Here is a 26,760-nt window from a genome sequence, read left to right on the forward strand (position 1 = left end):
GGCATGGCCCGTTTCCAGAACAATCACATCACAGACATATTTGTTTGTTTTTTCTTTCCTTTTTCCTCCTTTTAATCTTTTGTCCTTTGACCTCCAAGCAGTGGTCAAGGGACCCTGAAGCCACCGCTCCACCCCCTGCCCCATGATTCTCAGCACTCGATAGTCCAACACTCGGGCCCTGTGTGCCACGTTGCTGGGCCCACTGGTGCTGGGGGCTGGGTTGTGGTCCCTGTACTTGCAAAGCTTGTACCCCTCCTCCCTGAGACTGCCCCCTCAGTCCTGTGTTGGTTTTTCTGAAGTGTATAGTTTTAGCGGTCTGATTTTCATTTGGCCTTTTCAACAGCATTTTAGGAGCATGTTGGACTTTGTCTGAGCCTGCTCCCTGCTGTTGGAGGCCGAGACAGAGAGAAGGGGAGATGGAGTGGTGGCGTGTCTGTGTCAGGCCTTGGGGCCGTGTCAACTCTAGCTGGACGGAATTCTCAGGAGAACGTGGTGAAGCCCCCAAAGAAGCAGATTGTTTCTTCTCCTCTCATGGAAAGGAAGCAGGAAATGAAGGAATCAGGACAGAAATAAGGGACACGTCATTTATTGAAATTCTGGCATTTGGGGCCATAAATTTTTGATGCACACCCTAAGGTAATCCCCTTCCCTGCCTTGCGTAGCCCAGTACGGGAGTTGGAGATTCACAGCTCTCTATTGTTTAGGGGGCAGCCCCAGACTAGCCATGGTGGGAAGACCAAAATATTGGGGTTCTAACAAAGTCTTTGCAACAGAGACAAAAATCATCAGCATGGAAATATTTTCTCATTCTGGGCTTGAGGAAAGAGTTACATTTTATTTTATTTTTTTAAAACCTTTTTAATTGAATCACTTTGGGATTGACCCCTACAAAGCTGTTCATCATTGGATTTCAGTCATACAGTATTCCAACATCCATCCTCAAACCAGTGTTCATTTCTCAGCACCAGTATCCCAAGGTTCCCTCTCGTCACCCCCCGCCCCCACCCCTTTCTATGGCAGGTGACTCTCTCTCTCTCTCTCTCTCTCTCTCTCTCTCTCTCTCTCTCTCTCTCTCTCTCTCTCTCTCTCCCTCTCTCGTCACATTTTAAAAGAAGAAGAATGGGACAGAAGTAGTGGAAGAAGAAGAGAAAAGAAATTGTAGGAAAGAACAGAGAAGGATGATGAAAGCTAAGAGGGACCTAGGCCAGAGATGAGGCTGAGCAGAGTTCTCTGAGGAGAGGCTGAGGCAGAGGTCAGAGCTCCTGCTGGAGGGAGCGGGTGGTCACTTGAACTGTGGATGAGCTGATCAGAGTGAGGGCTGGGGAGCCGATCAAAGAGGAGTGAAAGATGTTCTCTGTATCTTAAGACTGTATCTCTGCCCACCTTTCGCTAAGGGCCTTTTCCATCAGAGACCAAGAAAACATTTGCCATCACTTTGGAGATCGTCGCTGATGCTTTTCTTCCTTGAATCAGAGCTCCTGCTAAGGCCAGGCCATCACGGAGACTGGGGGCCCCAGGGGTGAGTCTTGCTTCGATGCCGCCTTTTAATTCTGGACCAGCCTTCCAAAAGGCAGCAAAGGCAGACTGGGATCCTTGAGGAGGTCTTGAACCCACTGGCTTCTGGGGTTGACACAGACCTCTTTGGATTTTCTGTTGATGAAACTGTGGAGGCAGAATGAGATTGTCAAGGCTTTGGAATCGTTATGGTGATGGTGGGGTTCTTGTCTCAGCCCACAACACTTTTGGCTCACAGGGTGTTGCCTCAGGCTCTTACCACCTGGCCTGGCCTCTCCCCCACACCCCATCAGGGAAGGGCCCCATCTCTGGCCTCTGGACCTCACCATCGGCCCTCTTTCAGCCTCTTCCCCATAGTCAAGACTCTGGGGTTTGGGTTTCACTGTGGCCACCGTTTGTTAGTGGGGTGCACAGCTGAGAGGGACACGGCGAGAATCCAACCCAGGCCCCGACTGGGCTAAGCAATGCCCCGTCCCTAAATCATTCTTCCGGTGTTTCTAGCAAGGAGTTTGTTGGTTCTGGGCCTCCCACCCCAGCCCGGGCTCACATGATTGCCGGCAGGTTACAGTTGAGGGCCTTTCTGTATCCCAGCACATGCTTCCGTGGCATCACTTTCTGGACATACTTCCTGCAGCAGCTGTGTGGAATATTCACCGACTCGGGCATCCCTGAGGGAGTCACATGGCAAGCTGGGACCCAGAACCAGAGAGGGAGCCCGGGGCCGCCTGGCCATGGCGTCTCTCTCTTCCCCAGGGCAAAGCCTTTTGCTTGAAGAGACTGATGGTGGGTAACAGAGAAAGTGAGCCAGATGAACCCCTGGCAGGATGTAGCTTTAGAATGTTCAGTCTTTGAACTGACTTTGATCAAGGACAAGGGACCTTTGCCAATGAACCTAGACTTGGTTTGTCAAATGTGCAGAGCTGGAGTGATCATGTGGTGAGGAAGTTGTTTGCCTTGCACATGGCTGACCCGAATTTAATCTCCAGCATCTATATGGTACCCTGAGCACTGTTTGGAGCAATTCCTGAGTTCAGAGCCAGGAGTAATCCCTGAGCATTTCCAGGTGTGGCCAAACAAAACAAAACAAAAACACACACACAAAAAAAATCAAAAAACATAAAAAAAACAAAAATATGAGTTGTCATACAAGTCTTTACGGGAGGAAGAGTTCAGATGACATGTAACACACACTCACTACTCTCAGGTCCGGCAGACTTGCAGCATACCATGGGAAAGTGAAGCAGTAATAGGAGCGGAGGACATAGCCCACAGGAGAGAGAGAGGGGAGGGGCCCTCACCCAGCCAGGATGAGGAGGAAATACCACAGCAGGTGTGTCCAGCCTTGAAGGGGGGAGTAGGATTTAGACAGGGGGAGGGACTGTCTGATTTGGATGAAACAGAAGAAGGCCTAAAGAGGAGAACTCTGTGTGTGTGTGTGTGTGTGTGTGTGTGTGTGTGTGTGTGTAGTTCTGAGAGGTGGCAGGCAGGGGGCATGCAAGGTAAGAAGAAAGAAGCAGGAAGACACAACACTGAGGGGAGAGGGAAGGCTCACCCCATCTTCTGAGCTGTGGCAGGGAGCCTGCACCAACTCCTCCAGGCGAAGTGAGGCACAAGGATGAGAGAGAGGACAGCAGGACAGAGGGAAAGTGTAGGCTTCCAGCAACACACGCCGCTGACACAGGGACACATGTCCCAGTCACCCCAGGTTTCCTTACTCAGCAATGCAGACAAGAAAGGCATGTGTTAGAGAGAGAGAGAGTATCTGAGCAATTGTCTGCCATAGAGGTAGGGTGAGGACTGGGATAGGGGCAGGGAGGGATAACGGGGATATTATCTCTGTGGTGGAAAGTTTACACTGGTAGAGGGATGGGTGTTCAACCATTGCATGGCTGAATCTCAAACATGAAAGCTTTGTAACTGTGTCTCACGGTGGTTCAATTAAAAAAAAGAAGAAGAAAGGCACTTGTGTCCCTGTTCACGGTGTCAATATTAGTAGGGAAAACAGTCTTGCAAAGCCTTTCACTCAGATCCTGGTCCCCAGCAAGGCTGTCGTGCTTGTAATAACCAAGAGCAAAGGTGGCAGTGAAGTGGGAAAATCAGGAGCAAGACTTCTGAGTGACCCAGTCTAGGAGCTGGGCAAAGCCGAGTGGGTTGTGAATCACAAAGTCACCACCCAAGCAGAGCAAGGGAGCACGTCTGATCAGGGAACAGAACAGAGCACAGAGACAATTAGTCCATGTCTACATGGACCTGAGACAAATTGTATTACTCACAGAGTCTACCGATTGTATACGTTAGCAGCATACACAATAGTTAACATATGCAACATTGTGTATGTTAAATGAAAAATGTTCCCATCTCTGAGCTCTGTCACTCGCCTATAAAAGCTCTTTGGAGGGGCTGGAGCGATAGCAGAGTGGGTAAAGCGTTTGCCTTGCACGCAGCCGACTCAGGTTCGATTCCTAGCATCCCATATGGTCCCCTGACCACCACCAGGAGTTAATTCCTGAGTGCATGAGCCAGGAGTAGTCCCTGTGCATCGCTGGGTGTGACCCAAAAAGCCAAAAGAAAAATAAATAAATAAAAGCTCTTTGGAAACCGTGATTGAGGTTCGTGTAAATAAACCGGGGTCTTCCTATTGTCTCACCGAGTGCCACTCTATTTCTGGGTCAGATCTCTGTAACAGTAACGGCCCCTCTGTTTACTCAGAAATGCTCTTTGTCTCCTCTGACGCTCTCAGGCAGCTGGTCTTGCCCAGTTCTTACAGCGCCCATTTCCCTCGTGCCCCCACCCCCCTCCTTCACCCCTCTCTATCCTCCAGATCTCAGACCCACCACACAGCAACCCTCTCTGCAGGCTGACCCCTTGCTTCGTGCTGGGGGGAGAGCTGGGGACCCAGAGTTCCTGGCTGAGTCTCTTCCTCTCTAGTTATGGAAGTTTCCAGGGTCTGGAACTTCCCAGGAGTGTGGGGGTGGATGACATAGTGTGTGACCCTCGCTCCCTGGAGTGTTGATACAGGCAGAAGCAGCCCAGACCTTGGGCCTTAGGGTGAAAGGTGGAGAGGGGGAGGCCATGGCAATGTGTGGGGTGAGGGTGGGGGGGCTGGGGGGCTGGGTTCTCCCCTCATTCCTCAGATTTTCATCAATGACCCCAGAGAGCCAGGGGGAGGGAGTGGGCTATGTAAATCTCAGTCTTCAGAGGCTGCAGACGTCCCCACTTTCTGAGCCTGCCACACTCTTGCTTCATTTCTGCAGGCTTTGCTTTCTCCTGGGGCGGGGAGGAATAGATGGAGTCTGTGGGACTCTCCAAAGGCACCCTCCATGTCTCATGGGGGTTCTCTAGAGTTCTAGGCGCATCCAGCCTCTCTGCCGTCCCCACAGAGCAGAGGTGTCTAGGTCCTGACTCCCCAAACGTCCCTGCAGGGGGCCTTCCACGCTGCTCTGTGCCCCTCAGTGCCCCTCACCTTGCCACGTCCCCCCTCCTTCTCCTAACCGGTCATCTCTGTTTCCCCGACCTCTGACTGCTAGGTCATCTGGACACAGGTTTCTGAAACAGTCCCAGGAAGGAAGCAGATCACAGGCCCAGGCTCACCACGGGGTTTGGGGGTCCTTGTGTGGCTTCAGGAGGGGAGAGCCCCCCCTGGGCTGCTGACGGGCCTGACCTGTCGCTTCCCCAGCCCCTTCCTCGTTGCTGTCCGCCCCCCCCCACCAGGAGGACTCACTTGGCTGGCAGTGAGAAACAGAAGTGGAGGTGAGGAGGAGGGTGAGGAGAAGGAGGGCGGCCACCAAGACCCTCATCCTCTCCGCCAGGCTGGTCAGCGTGTGGGCAGGACTGAGCTGTGCCTGGCAGCTGCCTGCACTCTGACCCCTGGGAGCCTCGGGAGGAGGAGAAAGGGCTGGAAGGAGGGCGGGGAGCGCAGAGAGCACGGGGAGCACAGGGCTGGCCCATAGCGGAATTCAGGAGGAATTCAGTGAGTTTTTGCAAAAGGTGAGAAAAGGGTATGAAGGCCCCGCGTGCCCTTTGGCCTCTGAGGCTGAGGTTGCTGACACAAGGGGCCGTAACCCCAGACCCGCCCGGTCTCTGTGGTCAGAGGGGCAGGGCGTCCTTGGGCGGGTGCAAGAGGCACGGACAGGCAAGGTGGTACAACAGCCCCTGGCAGGACAGCTGGCTCCTCCCCGGCCTGCGGGCACAGGCTGGCATCACACTCCGTCCCGTCCAGGTTATGCTACTCACGAGCCAAAGAGGTGATGTCCTGTAGGTCCCCGTTAGTTGCTGGGGTGTGTTGTCTATTTCATTGTGCTCATTGATCTCCTTGGGTTTGGGTGGGGCTTAGGGCTAGTTCGCTGCTCCCTCTGGCAACCCGGCATGCAGCCCATCATCATGATCAGCAGAGGGCGCTCGAGAGGCACCTGCACACTTACTCCCTCACCCCCACCCCCACTTACACCCCACACTCACACCCCACATGCCCACGCTTACTCCACACCCCACACTCACATCCTCTCAGCCACACAGTACACCTACACCCATACTCTCCACACTCCATACTCACACCCACACCCACAGTTACACATCACACTCATACTCCCCATACCCACACTCACCCCACGCCCCCCACACTCACATCCACACAGCCACACCGATACACCTACACCCACACTCTCCACACCCCGTACTCACACCCACACCCACACTTACACCCCACACATACCCCACATGCCCACACTCACCCCTCACCTTCACATTCATACATACACACCCACACACCCACACTCATACCCCACACCCCCACACTCACCCCACACCCCCACACTCACACACCTATAGCTACACTGATATACCGACGCCCACTCTCGTTAGCCTTACCTCACACCCACACCCCCATAGCTACACTCACACTTAAACCTCCCTATACCCCCAGATCCACATTCACACCCACACTTACACCTTTCAACACCCACAACACCCCAGACCCACACTCATACTCTTCACACCCACATTTACACCCTCACATATCCACATCCTCCACACTCAGTCATGCCCCCTAAGCTCACTCGTACCCACATTCACACCCACACTTACATCCCTCCATATCCACATTCATAACCCCTCACTCACACTCATACCCCGCAAACCCACGTTCACAACCTCCACACCTACCCACCTACATTGACACCCCCACCTCCACCCACGCCCACATCCCCATATCCCTCAGCCCCACACCTCTATTCACCAACCCCCCCCCCCCCCCATTAATACTCCCTCACACTCACACTCACATACTCATACCCATTCACACCCGCCCAGGAACCCCTCCCCCGACTCTTGGCACCCCACCCCCACCGCATCTGTGTCTGGAGTCTCTGGCTGGTTCTGAAGCCCCAGCCTTAGCCCCAGACGCTCTGCCACTCAGCATCAGTCTCTCTTCCAACTGTCTCGGAACCCTGGTCCAGGTTGAAGTCTGCCTTCCGCCTTCTGAGAAGACAAGGGAAGTGAGGACATTTGGCTGTTGGCAGAGTGTGAGTGTTAGAGGCCCAGGGGCAGTGTTTCAGGCCTTGAGAACAGAGGGAGGAAGAACAGCAGATCTTTAGGGGTTTGCTAGGTAGCTGACAGCTCATGAACAGGAATGACAAAGGCCATGTTTCACTGCATAATCTTCGCTTCTTTTTTTCAGTCCAAAAATTGGTTTATAGTCTCTCATTGTGTGGTCATCATGTGGTATGCTTCTGCTCATCATGCAGCTTAAAAGGTAAACTATGGGGGTCAGAGAGACAGTATAGCAGGTAAGGCATTTGCCTTGCATGGAGCCCACCCAGGTTCAATCCCCAGCATCCCATATGGTTCCCTGAGCACTGCTGGGAGTGATCCTTGATTGCAGAAGTGTAGAGCCAGGAATAACCCCTGAGCATTGCTGGATGTGTCCCCCTCTCCACTCCCCCCGCCCCCAAAGGTAAGCTATGTATTCACCAGGCATATGGGTGCATATTAGAGCCAGGAATAGAGAATTGTCAGTGCCCATGAGTTGTCACTTATAAACAAACACTTTTATAATCACTTTTATCATTTCTGAAAAGTACACGATGAGCTGTGAGCATGAATAGATGCCCACTGGAAATAGTACAAGCATTGTCCTTGTAACTATTATGTGTAATGCAGAATTGAGACCTTTACCATCTGAACCAGCTAACAAAGCTTCAAAGGAATAGGGTTTACAGGTGCACTAGCTGGATCTGCAGATGCATCATTGCTATGTCATTTTTTTTTACCATTTCACCCCTCTTTTTCTCCTTCCATTTTTCTCTCACTCTCTCCCACTGTGGCAAGCAGTGAGGTAAACTCCTGAGTGGTCCTGAGGAGGGTCCATTAGATAATAAACTGAATGATAGTGCAGATTCTTTGGACATAGAAGGTTAAATTTTGTAAGCCCCTACTTGGCAATATAGTAGTAAACTTTCTCAAGTGTGATATTTTGACTATCATTCATAAACCAACCATAACTAAAGGGTTAACTTTTAAGACTGCAAAAGTGTCCATTAACCTGTCCTGAAGAAATGATGTGAATCAATTTGTATTATTTAACTTTTGCGGGTGGTGGAGGGGTGCTGGGTCACACCTGGTAGTGGTCAGGGCTTACTCCTGACTGCACTCAGGTGCCACTTCCGGCAGGGGTCAGGAAATCTTATGCAGTGCCAGGGACCTATCTAGCTGGGATCGGACATGTGCAAGGCAAGCACCTGCCCGCTTGTACTACCTCTCCAGCTTTTTTTTCTGTATGTAGCATGTTGCCCTTTCCCCTTGACCCCTGTTTATGGAGCTGAGGAGATGGGGGGAATCTGAGTGTGTTTTTTCCATGCTTCGCCCGCTTCCTGGCACCTATAGAAGACAGGTGGCTGCTGCAAGAGACCAAGAGCGTACGTTAGTCATGCACATATTTCAGCTTCTCAGCTCTGCCTTGAGTCCTGGAGATGGATCTTGATTCTTCAAGGGTAGCGGGAGTATAATATGTTATTCCTGGAGTATAGATGGTCTCTGGATTTCTGGATCACTCTGCCCCCGCTTTCTTCCTCCGTACTTCCCTCACTCTCTCTATTATCTCTCCATCTGTTTGTTCTTCCCTCCATCCCTTCCTCCATCACTCTCCCCCAATCCATTTCCTGAGTACCAGGTATGGGCCAGGCTTTCTACTGTACCTTTTAGTGGATGCAAATATGAGGAAGATGATATTGTACAATCTGATGTGTGTAAAGGAGGGGGAAGCATTGTAAGGAATTGAGACATGAATCATTCCTATCCCAGAAGGCAGGAAACAAAGGCCTTAGAGACAGCATAGAAAAAATAACCACAGGATTTTTTTTTTTTTTTGCTTTTTGGGTCACACCCAGTGATGCTCAGGGGTTATTCCTGGCTTTGCACTCAGAAATTACTCCTGGCAGTGCTTGGGGGACCATATGGGATGCCGGGGATTGAACCCGGGTCGGTCACGTGCAAGGCAAACGCCCTACCCGCTGAACCACAGGATTTGATGCTATGGAGAATCGTTATGAAGCTTCATCTGCAGAATCAGGTGATAATCATAATTCTACGCCTGTGAAACTTAAATAAGATCATGTCCAGAAATGGTTCAGCCTTGTGCTTGGGCTGTAGAAAGTGATATAGAGGTTAAGGCACTTGCCTTGCCTGTAACTGACTCTGGTTTGATCCCTGGCACTGTGTGGCACCCTGACTACTTGCAGGAGTGACTCCTGAGGACAGAGTCAGGAGAAGCCCCTGAGCATTGCCTGGTGTGGCCCAACCCTACCTTTGCCCCCACCCCTAGTGAATGATCTCTTGTTAATGTGGATATTATTGTGTTAGGTTGTCTTACTTTTGGCTCGGTGTCTTAGCAGCCCTCTACAAGCCTGAGCCATGTTGAGTACCTGCCCAGCTTCTGCAGAGTGAGGCTGGATCCTGAGAGTGCCACCTAGGGCTACTGCCCATGGGTGAATCCAGAAGGCATGAATGAGGCCAGAGCAGCGCATGCATTGTCTTTAATCAAAAGTAGGACTGCGCCTGGGAAGTGAGAACAGCTGCTGAGAGCTGGGAGCGAGAGGGAGGTCTTGATTCAGCAGTGTACCACTCCACTACTTCCGGGTCACGTCTACTCCTTGAGGTTCTTGATGTGTTTCTGGACCCATCTGTCACTGGGATTGGCACAGATCAAATTGCCTCTTTTGGTGATGAAGCTATGGAGCAAGATGGAGAAGGATTACCAGTGGAAGGCTTCCCTCCCCGTTTTCCCAGCCTCTCCTAGATTTCCCTCTGAGCCCGGACCATCTTCTTCTGCTTTGTCAGAGGCATTCAGGTCTCCAGGCCCCTCTCTGACACATACTTTTTATATTTTTTTATTTTTAAAAATTTTATCGATTCACCGTGAGATGTAGTTAAAAACTTTCATGTCTGAATTACACACAATGATCAAACACCCATCCCTCCACCAGTGCACATCCCTCACCACCAATATCCCCAGTAGGCCCCCACCTTTCTCACCCTCCCCCTGCCTCCATGGCAGACAATATTCCCCATGTTCTCTCTCTACTTTTGGGCATTATGGTTTGCAATGCAGATACTGAGTGGTCATCAGTATCTGTTCGGTCCTTTATCTATTTTCGGCACACATGTCCCATCTGACCGATTCCTCCAACCATCATTTTTTTTAGTGATCCCTTCTCTATTCCAGCTGTCTTCTCCCCGCCCACTCGTGAGGCAGGCTTCCAACTATGGAGCAATCTTCCTGACCCTTCTATCTACTGTCCTTGGGTGACACATACTTTTTAACCCCATCTGGTGTTCCTGCTCAGGAGGTGCCCTCCCTCCTCCGGTTCCCCTGTGCACGCCTCCTGACCCTTCCTGGGGTTAACTTTTTCCCAGTTCCCAGCCAGACCAGAAAGACCTCAGGTTGCCCCTTTGTCACCTCCCCCTCTCCCTGTGTCGGCACACCTGAGAGCCATTCTTGGTAGCCCCCCCTTCTGGGTCATCTCTGTCCCTTTACCCGTCACCCTCTACCCTCTGCCCTCTGGCTCCCTCTTGTCCCCTACTATGACATGTGGCGCCACCTACATGATTCCAGGCCTGGCGCACTGGCTGCTGGTCTTGTAGAAAGTGTCAATTAGGCGCAGTGGGAGGACACGGGTAGCGAACTTGAAGCAGCACTCGGTGGGTTGGTAGGGGCCTCCTGAGGAGCAAACAGGGTGGGGGCAAGCTGAGATGGGGAGGGTCTTGTGAAAGGGGAGGGGGCTTACTAAAGGGGAGGGCTGCTGCTGCATGGGCAACCCAAGGGAACGGAGGCTGAGGAGGAAGGATGAAGATGGCCCTGCTGGGTTTAGAGCTGGGGCGATGGAGAAACCTGAACCCTGTCTACTTATCTCCCTCTACACTATTCCTCAGCCCCTTTCCCCCCTTTATCAACAACCTCCCTCCTTCCCTTCACTCAATGCCTCCTGGGGAGACTGGCTAGGACTTTCACGTTAGATCAAAGGGCTGTGAAGCCCAGATCTTTCCAGCGAGCCTATGGTGAGGGTGAGGGTGGGTGGGTACCAATTTGCAGAGGTCCTCCAAATCGAAAGACTATTACCAACATAGATGAGGACACAGCCCAGTGGGAATATGGACAGCGTCCCCCCAAGACCTGTCATCCTGACCGGGGGTCTTCTGAAACTGTACCTGTGGCCTGGAGCCAGGACACCTCACCTCGATTTTGCTGGCTTGATGCCCGCCATGTCCTCTTGAATCCCCTCTTGGTTTCCTCACCTGGCTGTGTGAATATATACAGCTCCTGTAGCTTAGAAGGTGCTGGTGTGTTTGAGAGTGGCGACTTGGGTGAAGGGCTGAGTTCAACTCCTTTTGCTGGCTTGCGTATTAGGCCTTTGAATAAGATTCAGAGTCTAAGATTGAAAAACTAGTTCTTCAGTATTAAAGGCAGTGTGATTTTATAGTTTTTATTTATTTATCTATTTTTGGGTTTTGGGTCATACCTGGTGGTGCTCGGAGCTTACTCCTGGCTCTGTGCTCAGGGGTCACTCCTGGCGGTGATTGGGGGACTCTATGGGGTGCTGGAGACTGAATCCAGGTCTGCCACATGTAAGCCCACTGTGCCATCTCTCCGACTTCCAGGAAAAGTCTTTTAATTTGTTTATTTTTTGTTTTGGGACCTCATCTAGGGTTGATCTGCTTTCAGGAATTACTCCTGACAGTGCTGGGGAATCATATGGGATGCTGGGGATTGAACCCCGGTTGACTGCATGCAAGGCAAGCATCCTACCCATGTACTATCTCTCCAAACCTCCCACCCCCTCTCATGGTAGGGTTTTGTTTTGTTTTGTTTTGGGGCCACACCCAGCAATATTCAGGGGCTACTTATGACTCTGTACTCAGAGCCACATGGGAGGCATTGCAGTCAGGAATTACATCTAGCAGTGCTCTGGGAACTGTATGGGGTGCCGAGGATAAAAGCTGGGTTGACCACATGCAAGGCAAGCACCTTACCCACTGTACTATCGATACAGCCCCAACCCATGGTGTCTTTTTTTTTTTTTTTGGCTTTTTGGGTCACACCTGGAGATGCACAGGGGTTACTCCTGGCTCTGCACTCAGGAATTACCCCTGGCGGTGCTCAGGGGATGATATGGGATGCTGGGAATTGAACCTGGGTTGGCTGCATGCAAGGCAAACACCCTACCCACTGTACTATTGCTCCAGCCCCACCCATAGTGTCTTTTAAGGACATAGAAGAAATACAATGAAATTTGTATGAAGTCATAAGACTCCCAGAATAGAAAAAGCAATGGTGAGAAAAAATATGGGAAGCATTGCATTCCTCAACTTTCATCTTTATTACAAAGCTATAACAATCATGACTGCCTGGCACTGTAACAAAGAAAGACTCTCTGAAATGGAATAGAATTGAGATTCTAGAGATAAACCTTCAGATGTACAGGCAGTTGATTTATGACAAAAGGGATGAGGTGCATGAAGTAGAGCAATGGAAAGCCTCTTCAGCAAATGATGCAGGGAAACTGGATCATTTCCAGGAATGGGATTATATCCCTATCTCCAGTCCAAGTACGAACCAGGCCAGGACCTGCTGAGCTTCTGAACCAGACTGGATTGGGCGCATTCAGGATGGTAACGCCATAGACCATATCCCTATCTCATACGATACTCAGAGTTTAATTGAAGAAGGGCTATGACCTTGATGGCAAAACTTTTCTTTAAAAAGAGGAAATTTTTTGAGATCAGACAGGACTCTCAAGATCCTTGATCTCAGAGGTGTCTTCAATGATATGACCCCATGGACAAAGAAAAATAAAAAAATTCTTTCTCTGTCTCTCTCTCTCTCTCACAGAGCTCTGAAGAAAGATGAAATCTTGCAGTTGGAATTAGAGAAAGTCATGCTAAGTGAAGTCAAAAAGAAAAAAGACAAATATCAGATGACAGATGATCTCACTCGAAAATGGCATAGAAAGAAATACAGAGATTAGACTGTTGCCAGTGGACACAAACCCAGAAATAAGGTCTATGGGACAGTGAGCTGAGACTGCGAAGGGCAGGGGTGTGGTGCTTTGGAGTGGAGGCATTCTGCCACATGGAGGGAGGCATGTTGTGGTGACACTGCAAGCATAAAACAGTTACATTGGTAGTATTGTGACAACATAAAAATGCATAATTAAATTAAAAAATAAATAAGGGGTTGGAGAGGTAGTATAGGGTTTGCCTTGCACCAGGCAACCCAGGTTCTATCTCTGCTATATATAACATATATGTATATATATGTGTGTATATGTTTTTATATATACATATGTGTAGTATATATATACTGTAGCACTATCTGTAGCACTGTCATCCCATTGTTCAGCAATTTGCTCGAGCAGGCACCAGTAACGTCTCTGTTGTGAGACTTGTTACTATTTTTCGCATATAGAATATGCCACGGATTGCACTCATCTAGGGTATATAGAATAACAAAGTGGGAGACTAACACCCAAGAATTGTAGAAATAAGTACTAGGAGGTTGACTCCATGGCTTGGAGGCTGGCCTCACATTCTGGGGAAAGGGCAACTCAGAGAAGGGATCACCAACTATAATGTAGTCGAAGGCCATATGGGGGAAGGGAGTTGCGGGCTGAATGAGGGCTAGAGACTGAGCACAGTGGCCACTCAACACCTTTATTGCAAACCACAACAGCTAATTAGAGAGAGAGAACAGAAGGGAATGCCCTGCCACAGTGGCAGGGTGGGGTGGGGGGAGATGGGATCGGGGAGGATGGGAGGGATGCTGGGTTTACTGGTGGTGGAGAATGGGCACTGGTGAAGGGATGGGTTCCCGAACTTTGTACGAGGGAAGCATAAGCACAAAAGTGTATAAATCTGTAAATGTGCCCTCAGGGTGATTCACGAATTAAAAATAAATTAATAAATTAAAAAAAAAATATGCCACGGATAGCTTGCCAGGCTCTGTTGTGCTGGCAGGATACTCTTGGTAGCTTGCTGGGTTCTCCAAGAGGGACGGAGGTATCGAACCTGGGTCAGCCGTGTACAAGGCAAACGCCTTACCCACTGTGCTATCGCTCCAGCTTATATATATATATACACATATATAACATATATGTATATATGTGTTTATATATACATGTATGTAATATGTATTACATATATAGTATGTATTACATATATATATGTATGTATGTATGATTCCTTGAGCCCCATGAGGAGTGATCCCTGAGCAAAGATCCAGGAATAAGCTCTGAGTACCACCAGGTATGACCCCAATGACCCCCAAATCAAACAACAAACCAAACAAACAAAATAAATGCAATCAGTTCACACGCGCGCGCGTGCGCGCACACACACACAAACACACACACACACACGTGAGCACACACACACATACATACACACGCAGCAGCTCATCCTAAGTTATGAGCTGAGGGTCCAGGGAGGTGGCTCTAAGGGCTGTGCCTGTGTCTTGCATACTCGAGGTGCCAAGTTCGATCCCTGGTTCCTCGTGAATCCTCTGTGCACTGCCAGCTGAGGCCCTGACGGTCCCCAAACACCAGTGGGCCACCGCAGCCTGCATTGCTCCCTCCCTCCTGGCAATGAGGCCAGCCAGCCAGCCTGAGTATTGCTGGGAGTGACTCCCCAGGCCCTGAGCACGACCGTGGAGGCCTCCCCCCAGATCAAGAGAGAAGCTGAATAAGGGTGGCTTAGGCAGGATGCCTGTGTTCTACCCGAGCTGTGACACAGTCACGGAGTAGGGCTGGCCCAGAGCCCAGGGGGTAAACGAGCACAGCAACATGACCCGAAGACTCCCGGGGCTGCTCTTAAATCCCCTGGGAGCCGCGTTCCCACAGTGGCACAGGGACCCTCACTTTCTGCACAGAGAGGGATTTAGGGGTGGGGAGGCAGGCTGGCCTCTGCTGGGGCTGGACAGCCAGGGCTGGGTCCTGGGAGGACCCGGAGGAAGCTGTTGGAGACCCCGTGTCTCCTAAGCTCCTGCAGCTTCTGTCCCTGAGACCTGGTCCTGCTCTCTCCCCACAGCATGGGGACAGATGGAAGCAGAGCGGGGTGCTCACCTGAGGAGGATGCCACTGCCGCCTGGGACCCGAGGGTGATGGGGATGGCAGTGAGGAGCAGGAGGGGGAGGAGCGAGACGGCAGCCATGGAGCCTTGCATCCTGGGGGCAGCCTCTCAGGGCTGAGCTGGCCTGGGGCGGGGGGCAGCTGCAGCTCCTGGGCAGATAGAGGCAGTGCTGGGAAGTGATCGTCAGGGCAGTGCCGTCCGTCTTTGAAATAAGGGAAGCAGGATCTCAAAGGGAAGTCAGAGCCACGGCACGCCTCAGCAATTTCGTATTTGGTGCATCTGTGGAGGGCGGAGTGAGGGAGGCACGGAACCAGGGTTTTGAGGAGGAAACTGCCTTTTCCTCCTTTCCCAGAAGCCTCCAGTGGGCGAGGGCCCTGCGCACAGGGGCTGGGGTGCACGCTGACACTCAGGCAGCCACGTGGCCTGGCTGGGATGTGTCCTCGGCCTGATCCTTGAACAAAGACCCAGGAACAAGCTCTCTCTCTCTCTTTAAATTGAATCACCATAAGATATATAGTTACAAAGTTGTTCATGATTGGGTTCCAGTCATACGAAGTTCCAATACCCATCCCTTTACCAGTGTTTCACTTCCCACCACCAATATCGCCAATTTCCCTTCCACCCCCTCAGTCTACCTCAATGGCAGACACTTTTCTTCTCTCACTCTCTCTTCCCTTTTAAGCACTGCGGTTTTGCAATACTGTTACTGAAAGGGTATCATGTATATCATGATTTACCTCCTTCCAACACTCAGTTTTTGTCTAGAGTGATCATTTCCAATTAACATTATCATAATGGTCCCTTTTCTATTCTAACTTCATTCTCTCTTCCACAACTTGTGCCAAACTTCCTACCGTGGACTACCAAACTTCCTAACCTTTGTTTCTACTGTCTTTTTTCTATTGTTTCCATACTTTTTCTTAATATCCCTTAAATGAGTGTTATCAGTCTGTTTATATATTTCACTCTGATTCATTTTCACTAATTTCATGCAGCACAATGATATTCTCCATGTCCATCCATGTATAAGCAAACTTCATTACTTCATTTTTCCTAATGGCTGCATAGTATTCCATTGTGCAGATGTGTGATAGTTTATTTACCCATTAGTCATTCTCAGCACTTGAGTTTCCAGATTCTGGCAACTGTGAATTGTGCTGCAATGGACATAGAAGTGCAGACAATTTTTATGCATGTGTTTTTGGGCCTCTAGGGTATATTCTCAGGAGTGCTATTGCAGGGTCATATGAAAGCTCAATTTCAAGTTTTTTCCCTTTTTTTGACGAATGTCTATATTGTTTTCCAAAATCCCCAGATAGTCAGCATTCTCACCAACAATGAATAAGAATCCCTCTCTCCCTACGTCTGTACTACCATTGGTTGTTCATGTCTTTTTGATCATGCCAATCTCTGTGGCATGAGATGTTGTTTTCATTTGTATCTCCCTGATGGTTAGTGATGTAGAGCATTTTTTAAATATGCCTTTTTCACCATTTGTATTTCTTCCTTGAGGAAGCAACCTAGAGGCCTCTGACAGGCTGTTTTGGGGGCACCTGCCCCACTCTGACAGGCTGTCGGGTGAAAGGGCTTCTCACACTGTCTCTTTTTCAGCCTGGAGTAGCCAGGGTGGGAGTGCCTGCTGCCCAACTCTGCCCACTCACATGGAGCCTGGCATGAACCTGGTGGTTCAACATACATATTTGAAGAAAAGAGTGACTAAATATGTTTTTTTTAAATTTTTATTTTATTAAATCACCATGTGGAAGATTACAATGCTTTCAGGCTTAGGTCTCAGTTATACAATGCTGAAACAACCATCCCTTCACCAGTGCCCATATACCACCACCAAAAAAAAAAACCAAAAAAACCACAGTACACCTCCCATCCCGCACCCCCACCCCCCGCCTTGTAACTGATAAGTTTCATTTTACTTTCTGTTTACTTTGGTTACATTCAATATTTCAACACAAACCTCACTATTGTTGTTAGGAGTACCCCACTAGAGTCAGACCTACTGTGAAGACAAATGAGGCCGCGCGGCCGCAATAGCGGCCACGAGGTTTTGAATTTCTGTACTTTAACAACTAAGTCCAGGGAGATTTCTTCCAGATATTGGATCATTGCAGGCTTCAAAACCCAATCTGTGGTCGTCATAATATGGCGGACACCGCGCCCTTCATCCCCGGAGAGAAAGAGGCGAGAGAGAGAGAAATATCTTTCCTCTCCTGGGCGGGCACGGGGCCGAGGCTTAGTTCTCAGGCTGGAGACATTCTGCGAGGAGTTGCCCATGCCGAAAGAGGTTTTGCTGGGTCTGGATTCACGCTCGTGCAGCTGCGGAGAGGCCACACACGCGTGCGGCCCCCGGGATCACATCTCGGCGGTGGCGACTAAATATGTTTTAAAGGGATTGCTCTATTACATTAAAATCACAAACAAAACTAGTAGCAACTGGGAAAAATAAAGGAAAAAGTAAGATTAAAAATGTCTGAGCATGGGGCTGGAGCAATAACACAGTGGGTAGGGTGTTTGCCTGGCACGCGGCCAACCCGGGTTCTATTCCCAGCATCCCAAATGGTCCCCTGAGTACAGCCAGAGGTAATTCCTGAGTGCAAAGCCAAGAGTAACCCCTGTGCATTGCTGGGTTTGACCTAAAAACCAAAAAAAAAAAAAGTCTGAGCAAAATGTCATCTCATCAGAGATGACAAAGGGGGCAAGGAGGAGAGTTGTGGCAACATTTGGTCTCAAAGTAAGGCAGGAAGTAGGTTTCTAAGGACTCCACTTCTGTCCAGTGAATGGTGGATGGTGGTTTTCTGGCACAGCCTTTGAGGCCCAGAACCAGGGAGAGGCTCAGGAAGTGGTGACCTACGCCCAGGGCTGAGGCAGTGGGTGGCAGTCCATGGACAGTGTTGTACTTTTTGTAGCTTCCCAGATGGTCTTGAAGGCACTGAACAGTGAGCCTAGGGTCTGTCTGTCATAGGGTCTAAGTAGAGGGCTGGGCAATGGGCCACTGGCGGTCCTCCAGGATGGGGACCTTTCGGGTAGAGGGACTGCAGTGTGGGAAACAATTCCTCAAAAGATGCAACATCACGAGGAGTGATCAAGATACATGAGTGGTGAGCAGGAGGGATAGTGGGTTCAGGAGGAGTCAACGCAGGAGTTGTCAGGCAGGACTGAATCCTACAACTCTGCTTTAGGGTCTAGCTCCCCAACAGGAGGAAGTGTCACAGGATGGTAAGTGATCGTGGGTCCTTGACACTTCTGCTTCTGTGAGCCCTCTGCTTTTTGGAAGCCTTGAGTGGCTCCTCAGCCTTTAGGGAATATAATGGAGTTTCCTTGTGATCTTGACACCCCCTCTTCCCCCCACTGAGAAGCTCTTCCTGGGCCAGTGGCCGCTCACAGGGTGGGTACTTTTGTGGCCGTACCTGACTTTGCCTCTCCAGTGCTGGAGCATGTCTGTGGTGTACGTGCAGCTGTATGTAGTCCTACTGGTAGCAGTGGCTTCTCTTTCCAGGTCTCCTGAGTGCTTGCAGCTGGGGTGCTGACCTGTCAAAGCCTCAAGCTCTGGAGACGCTCCTTGTAGGCTCTGTGACTACTGGGCACTTTCTGATGGGTTCTTTGCCTTTTTCATCCCTGGATGGCTCATTTCCTTCATCCACATCAAAGTCTAAGCCCATCTTATCCCCCGGTGTCTAACTGGACTCCTTGATACTTATCAACTCCCCATTCCTCTGTGAACCCCCTATAAATTGTAATGGTAGAATCCATCATCATCCTCTGCCTCCAGGAGCCCTGAATGCTGATTTCCAGTGATCTTCTCAGGGGAACTGACTCCTAGCCAAACTCATAGTGTCTACTGATCCTATGCCACCACCAGCAGCCTCTTACCCTGCTCCAAGAATGACCAAGTAAGCAAAACTAGTCTCTGTGGACACACTTCACAGGCAATGGCTGAGCTCTGGGCTTTAGGGGAGACAGCTCTGTCCTAGAAATCCTTCAAGTGATTCCCAGTGTTCCTAGGAACAAGTGAAGAAAAGCTTTGATTCCAGGGAAGAATATGAGTTGGAGAGAAACATTTATTTTCTTTTCATTAAGAATTACAATAGTACAGTGGGAAGGGCATTTGCCTTGCATGCGGTTAACCCGGGTTCGATTCCCAGCATCCCATATGGTCCCCTCAGCACCATTAGGAGTAATTCATGAGTTCAAAGCCAGGAATAACCCCTGTGCATTGCCAAATGTGACAAAAAAAGCCAAAAAAATTTAATCTGCTTGCCAAGTTGTTGCTATGAACCTTTAAGGAAATTTCTGTATCTTAAAGTAATTGTTTATTTCCCCTCTACACTACTACAGTTGCATGTACTCTTATTAAATAACTAGCCCTGGGGTTATTATATATATGTCTCTGGGGTTATTTAAGTGACCATTTATTCCTTGCTCATGTCATAGTCCCATTGGCTCAGGGATCCTTGAGGGGATGTGTATTGAGAGGTCTGTGTCATGGATCTGATCAACTCCTTTATTTCTGTTGCTGCCATTTTAACCGTGCCTTCCAAATTTTCTGCCAAAGGAGAAATGGAGAAGAAGATTAGCAGAAATTATTTTGGGTAGAAGGGGCTTTTAAGTGGTGCTCACCAAGCCTGGGGACTCCTCCCAGTGATTCCTGATAAACAGGCTGGCAGTTCAATGCAAGGCTCTGAGGATGCTGTGAGGCTCAGGATCTGTGATGCTGGGGATTACCCAGGACATCCTGCAGGTGCTTGGGAGTTCTCCTGACAATCCTCAGGGGACTTCTAGAAGGCTCAGGACTACACCCAGCAATGCTCCAGCGACCCTGTGGTGCTGGGAATTGAACCTGGGCTGCCTGCATATTTGGTACATATCTTCATCTCTGTACTATTGCTCTTCAAATTGTATACTTATTTTACAGTTAACGAGTTTTAACAAGCATTACTATAAATGGGGCAGAGAGAGTATGGGCATGTGCTCCCAAACCAGGTTTAGTCCACAGCCACACATGACTTCTGTGGCCCTGGTGACTGCTGCATGCTCAAACCCAAGCACTACATGGCCATTCTGATACCAAATGTCACTGGGAGTGGCCCCTGGACCGCCGAGCACCTCTTAGGATATGCCTTTCCCCAAATATATAATCATTAATGCAAATCAAGAACTGATTGGTTCTATTGTTTTGGAAGGACAGTGAAGGTTAATTTCCCCCCAATTCCTTAAAATTATTTTTTGGTTACTAAAGAACATGTGCTTTTCTTGGTGAAAGTTGCCAAAAAAAAAAAAAGGACAAAATCAAGAGTTCCCCTTCAAATTTCTACCCTGCCCTGCTGCCTCAGCACTACCTGGGTACTGAGTAGAAATGCTGATTCTTTGCCCGAGTCCTGCTGAATCAGGATTTCTGTGGGAGGATCCAGAAATCTGTTTTAACAAGCCTCCTAGGTGAACCTGGAGCGGAGGAGGTTTGAATAGCCCTGCATTCAGTATGACTTCATGACAAGTTTGCTTCATTGTGATGGTTTTGTTAGCCCTGGAATAGCGCGTCTGAGGCATGGAGACCTGAGCCTCTGGTGCTTACTCCCCCCTGAGCCCCATCACCAACCCCCTTACTTCACTCATGTGGCACAATCAATTCAGAAATGCAGCGACCAATTAAATAGGATGCATGAATACAAATATCATCTTATTTTATTAATTAATTAATGTTTGGTTTTTATGCCATACCCTGCAGTACTCAAGGCTTAATCTTCACTCTGTGCTCAGGGATCATCCCTGATGGGTTCAGGGGACCATACGTGGTGCCAGGGATTGAACCTGGGTTAACCACAGGCAAAGCAATCACCCTACCCACTCTTCTATTGTTCCAGCCCCTCTTATTTTAATTTTTTTCTATCTGCGCTGTAGAATTCTGGGTTATTTTTTTGGGGAGGGGGGGATGCCTATCAGTACTCAGGGTTACTCCTGGTTCTGTGCTCAGGGGTCTCTCCTGGTGGTTCTCAGGGGGCCATAACTGGAGCCTAGTATAGAACTGAGATCATTAGCATGCAAAGCAAGTGTTCTTGGTCCTTGTACTATCTCTCTGTCCCCTACTATTTTTACTGAAGTTTATTTACAAAGATGTGAGGGGAGAGAGAGTGAGAAATGTGTGTTCAGGAGAGAGCACAGGCTCTTCAGAGTTGAAATAGGCAAGCGAAGAAACATAGAGACAAGCAAGCCCGATATGTGTTCAAGAGAGAACACAGCTTGAAGCGTGAGCCCTTCCTCTAATATTCTTAAGAGTGGCATTCTGGCTTGGAAGCCGGCCTCACATGCTGGGGGAAAAGGCAGCTCAGGTAGAGAAGGGAACACCAAGTAAAGGATACTTGGAGGACCAGCTCGGGTTGGGAGATTCGAACCGAATGTAGACTATAGATTGAACACATGGTCACTCAATACCTCTAGTGCAAATTACAACACCCAAAAGGAAAGAGAACAAAAGGGAATGCCCTGGCACAGAGGCGGTTTGGGGTGGCAGGGGGAGGGGGTGGGAATGGTGGGAGGGATACTGGGATCATTGGTAGTGGAGAATGGGCACTGGTAGAGGGATGGGTACTCAGTCATTGTATGACTGAAAGCAAGCACGAAAGTTTGTAAATCTGTAACTACCTCACGGTGATTCACTAATAAAAAATTAAAAAAAAAGAGTGGCATTCTGAGTTGTCATGTCGGTGATTCTCTTTCTTTCTCTCTTTCATTCTCTCTCTTTCTTTCTCTCTCTTTCTTTCTTTTTTTTTTCTTTCTTTCTTTCTTTCTTTCTTTCTTTCTTTCTTTCTTTCTTTCTTTCTTTCTTTCTTTCTTTCTTTCTTTCTTTCTTTCTTTCTTTCTTTCTTTCTTTCTTTCTTTCTTTCTTTCTTTCTTTCTATCTTGCTTTCTTGCTTTCTTTCTCGCTTTCTTTCTTGCTTTATCTCTTTCTTTCTCTTTCCTTCTTTTTGCCTTTGGTCCATGCTCAGAGGTTACTCCTGGCTTTGCACTCAGGAATTACTCCTGGCAGTGCTCAGGGGACCATACAAGATTTCAGGGATTGGACCTGGGTTGGTCATATGCAAAGCAAGCACCCTACTTGATGTACTATCTCTGTTGATGATTTTCTAAAGCCCATTGCAACGTAGAACATAAAGTAGCCATTCAGTAACAAATATTTTGGTGGACGATAACGATGTCTCCCTATTTCTGAGAAAGGGAGCTGGGGGCTCTGGCAAGGACAAGTGGCGAGGGGAGGTTTGGTGATGCCACCCAAAGTGAACTTGGCAGGATGGTTTTAGCTTCCACTGGGTGGAGCTGGGAGGGGCATTTCCTGCAGAGGTTCCACAACTATCAGGGCAGCCAACAGGAACATGCTGATGTTGAGGAACTGCAAGAACAGAGCAGTATTACACAAGGGTCTTTATATGTCTTCTCCCCTCCCAGGCCTTAAAGGATGTGGGGAGAGTCACCAGAGCCTGGGTCAGAAAAGAAAGTCTCAGTATTTTTCCCTCATTGTTATTGGCTTCAGTTGTCACGACATTGATCAAGAGTTACCCGGCCCTCTGTCCTCCACACTGCCTGGGGGTAGGGGAGCGGGGGTCTGTGTTTTCTCATTCATGGAGCCACTAAGTAGACCAATCCAAGAACCAAAAGGAACCACCCATATTCCCCCTGAGGTCTAGAGCAGTTTAAAGCAACGATTTCTGGAAGTTTCTTCAAGGCTTCAAGGTTGAACTCAAACTTCTAGATTCAGCAAAATACAATGATGACTCAGGTCTCAGACTTGGTTGCCGTGCGCCCACACTTGATTGCGGAACACACAACCACGTGGCTGTGGTGTTCATTCACACAGGGTGACCGTGCACGCACACTTGGTTATGGAACACACATACACTTGGTGTGGTGCCCCAGAGAGTGCACACTTTCTGTATTGATGGAGGGAGGTGCCCGCAGCAAATGCTGACATGACTGCACTTGGCAAGTGCTTCACCCGGAACCACACTCCAAGGGCCAATAGCTTACGATTCTATATAAAGGACTTAGATAGCCTGCAGCAAAAAACCCTTGAGAGTGAAGGAAGTTACTGAAAAAGTGTTTTTTGGCAGGACCTTAGAGAGCACAGATGGAAGCAATGAGTGGCTTATTTATTTATTTATTTATTCAATTAGTTTTTTTTCTTCTGCCCCTACAAGAACATCCTTATTTTTGGTTGTTCTTTTATATATATATATATATATATATATATGTATATATATATAAATATGTAGGAATACTGCTATTTATTCAGCAATTGATTAAGCTGATTGAATTGGGCGTGAACTCCACATTAATTTTCTTTTAAAATTGAATCACTGTGAGATACAGTTACAAAGCTTTCATGTTTGAGATTCAGCCGAACAATGATCGAACACCCATCCCTCCACCAGTGCACACTTTCCACCACCAGTGTCCCCAGTATATCCCCCCTACTCCATCCCAGTCCTCACCCTGCCTCCATGGCAGGCAATTTTTCCAATACTCTCTACTTTTTGGCATTATGTTTTGCTTGAATTTTCCCACCACCATTCAAGCCTGCCTGCCAGAGGCAGATGCTAGACCATTTATTGTTCATTGCTCATTTTGAATACCATGGGTGCTGCGGCCGTGTGCTTCTGTAATTCTAAATTGTAAATGGTTGGGTTCCAGGGACATTTCTGTAGGGCACTGATCCATTTTTGGATTCAACTGGGCGTCTCTGGACCAGGGATGTGGTGTGCTAAGATGGTGCCCAGAGGCATATTGTGGGCATGACAGCCAAGCCAACAAGTGGGCGGGGATCCGGGGAGGGATAGCCCTGCTCCTCTGCCACCATGTGGCAAGGACGTTTAGTCCTGGAACCCAAATATCTGGGCCTTGTTTGTGGAAGCTCTTGGTTGCCAGGATTCCATCTAGAGTAGGCAGGAAGACAGCATCTGCTCCATCTTGGGTTCCCCGTGAAATTGGCTCAGTATGGGGCCTGGAGAGATCTTCGACTCTGTGGTATCTTCCATTGTTTTTGTTTTGTTTTAAACTGAGTTTTACCAGTTTACAGTGTTTAGCATCTCAGGATATAGTTTAACATCTCTGTATGTGTAAAGATTCATCTCATCTACCACCAGAATCCAGGGTCAGCCCACCATGAGCAGCCTCCATCCCAACCCTTCAGACTTCCTCTGGATTTCACTGAGTTTCACTGAGTGTGATGAAGTAGGTTGGGGATTTGTGGGGTTCAGTGGTGGAAAGATCTAAACTTCTTCTTCTGAATAAGAGGGAGGATGCCTAAAGGAGTGGCCCAGAGAACCTCAGAACTAAAACTTCACAATCACTGTATCACTGTCATCCCGTTGTTCATCAATTTTCTCGAGCGGGCACCAATAACGTCTCCATTCGTCCCTGTTGTGTGCAAAGCAACAATTTCTGCTTTATTACTATTAGTAGTAGTTTCTTTTGCCACATCTGGCTGTGTTCAAGGCTTACTCTTAGCTCAGGGATCACTCTTGGACAGGCTCAAGGGAACATATGGGGTGTCAGGGACTTAATCTGGGTCAGCGTGTGCAAGGCAAGCACCAAACCCTCTGTACTATTGCTCTAGGCCCATAAAAGTTTGAGATTTTTAACTCAATGATGAAAAAAAAAGCCTCTTTCAGGATTCCTTACATTTGTAAGGGCTTGCACTTTTTTACCTATGGATGGGCATATATAAAAATTATATATTTAATATATATTTATACATATTTATAGATAAAAATGAAATGAAATATTTATTTTTTTGTTGTTTTTCTGAAGCTGTTATGATGAGCAAGAAACTTGGCTATGGTGCACTTGACATAACATAGTTTTTGTTGTGTCTCTAGGGACTGGCAGTGCCACCTGGATTGTACTCAGCTTGAGGGTTGTGCCAGGGATCACACTCAAGGCCTCACACCTATACGTTAAAAATATCTTAACTTATTTTGGGGGCCGGAGCGATAGCACAGCGGATAGGGCGTTTGCCTTGCACGCGGCCGACCCAGGTTCGATCCCCGGCAACCCATATGGTCCCCCAAGCACTGCCAGGAGCAATTCCTGAGTGCAAAGCCAGGAGTAACCCCTGAGCATCGCTGGGTGTGACCCAAAAAGCAAAAAAAAAAATCTTAACTTATTTTTTAAGTGAATCACTGTGAGATACACAATTACAAAGATGTTCATAGTTGGGTTTTAAGTAATACGATGTTCCAACACCTGTCCCTTCATGCACAGTGCATATTTCCCACCACCAATGCCCCCAGTTTCCCTCCTGTCCCCACCAGCCTAGGGCATGTATTTTTGATAGATGCTTTATATAATATTCATTAGATCATATCATAGTGAATTTTTGACTCTTTTGATAGAAATGATTTTTAAAATTTATTATTTTTTAAATTAATGAATCACTGTGAGGGTACAGTTACAGATTTACATATTTTTGTGCTTGTGTTTCAGTCATACGTTGCTCGAGTACCCATCCCTCCACCAGTGCCCATTCTCCTCCACTGATGACCCCAGCATCCCTCCAACCCCCCATCCCATCCCCCCAACCCCACCCTGCCTCTGTGGCAGGGCATTCCCTTTTGTTCTCTCTCTCCTTTTGGGTGTTGTGGTTTGCAATGGAGGTATTGGTTGACCATCATGTTCAATCTATAGTCTGCTTTCAGCATGCCTCTCCCATCCCGAACGGGTCCTCCAACCACACTTCACTTGGTGTTCCCTTCTCTATCTGAGCTGCCTTTCCCCCCAGCATGTGAGGCTGGCTTCCAAGCCATGGAGCAAACCTCCTGGTACTTATTTCTACTATTCTTGTGTTAGTCTCCTATTCTGTTGTTTTATGTTCTGCAGATGAGTGCAATTCTTCTATGTCTGTTTCTCTCTGACTCATTTCACTTAGCATGATACTTTCCATGTTCATCCACTTATATGCAAAGTTCATGACTTCATCTTTTCTGACAGCTGCGTAGTATTTCATTGTGTAGATGTACCAAAGTTTCTTTAACCAGTCATCTGTTCTTGGGCACTCGGATTTTTTCCAAATTCTGGCTATTGTAAACAGTGCTGCAATGAACATATAAGTGCAGATGTCATTTCTACTATACTTTTTTTGCCTCTCGGGATATATTCCCAGAAGGGGTATTGCTGGGTCAAATGGGAGCTCAGTTTTTAATTTTTTGAGAAGCGACCATATTGTTTTCCAAAAGGGCTGAATAAGTTGGCATTCCCACCAGCAGTGTAGGAGGGTCCCTTTCTTCCTACATTCATGCCAACAGCGGTTGCTTTTGTTCTTTTGGATGTGTGCCAGTCTCTGTGGTATAAGGTGGTTTCTCATAGTTGTTTTGATCTGCATCTCCCTGATGATTAGTGATGAAGAGCATTTTTTAATGTGTCTTTTGGCCATTCATGTTTCTTCCTTGAGAAAGTTTCTGTTCATTTCATCGCCCCATTTTCTGATGAGGTTGGATGTTTTCTTCTTGTAGAGTGCCTTATAAACCCTTGATATCAATCCCTTATCAGATATTTTTGTTCAGTAGAAAAGATCATGCCCCAGTTACAATTATTTTACTGCCCTCTAGGATATTTTTCTCCTTTCCAACC

General features: G+C 48.3%; 2 protein-coding genes and 1 pseudogene across 3 annotated transcripts; all 3 read right to left on the bottom strand.

The window, feature by feature from the left end:
• Positions 1-1,069: 1,069 nt before the first annotated feature.
• Positions 1,070-5,346, bottom strand: CCL16 (C-C motif chemokine ligand 16). The gene is made up of 3 exons (XM_004608852.2): positions 5,237-5,346; positions 2,063-2,183; positions 1,070-1,662 (listed from the first exon to the last, which is right to left on the bottom strand). Exons 1-3 carry the CDS (start codon positions 5,310-5,312, stop codon positions 1,545-1,547), a joined length of 315 nt encoding a protein of 104 aa, XP_004608909.2. The 5' UTR covers positions 5,313-5,346; the 3' UTR covers positions 1,070-1,544.
• Positions 5,347-9,597: 4,251 nt separating this feature from the next.
• On the bottom strand, positions 9,598-15,310 carry LOC101547315 (C-C motif chemokine 23). Of its 2 annotated transcripts, none has more exons than XM_055133924.1 (4): positions 15,123-15,310; positions 11,302-11,415; positions 10,612-10,726; positions 9,598-9,737 (listed from the first exon to the last, which is right to left on the bottom strand). In XM_055133924.1, exons 1-4 carry the CDS (start codon positions 15,220-15,222, stop codon positions 9,653-9,655), a joined length of 414 nt encoding a protein of 137 aa, XP_054989899.1. In that variant the 5' UTR covers positions 15,223-15,310; the 3' UTR covers positions 9,598-9,652. The 2 variants fall into 2 exon arrangements, with proteins under 2 accessions (XP_054989899.1, XP_054989898.1); XM_055133923.1 differs by having other exon boundaries at positions 11,242-11,415.
• Positions 15,311-18,306: 2,996 nt separating this feature from the next.
• LOC105943012 (vacuolar protein sorting-associated protein 72 homolog) overlaps positions 18,307-26,760 on the bottom strand; it is a 37,453-nt pseudogene continuing 28,999 nt past the window's right edge.

This window comes from Sorex araneus, chromosome 3 (genome assembly GCF_027595985.1).
Source record: "Sorex araneus isolate mSorAra2 chromosome 3, mSorAra2.pri, whole genome shotgun sequence".
Lineage (NCBI taxonomy): Eukaryota > Metazoa > Chordata > Mammalia > Eulipotyphla > Soricidae > Sorex > Sorex araneus.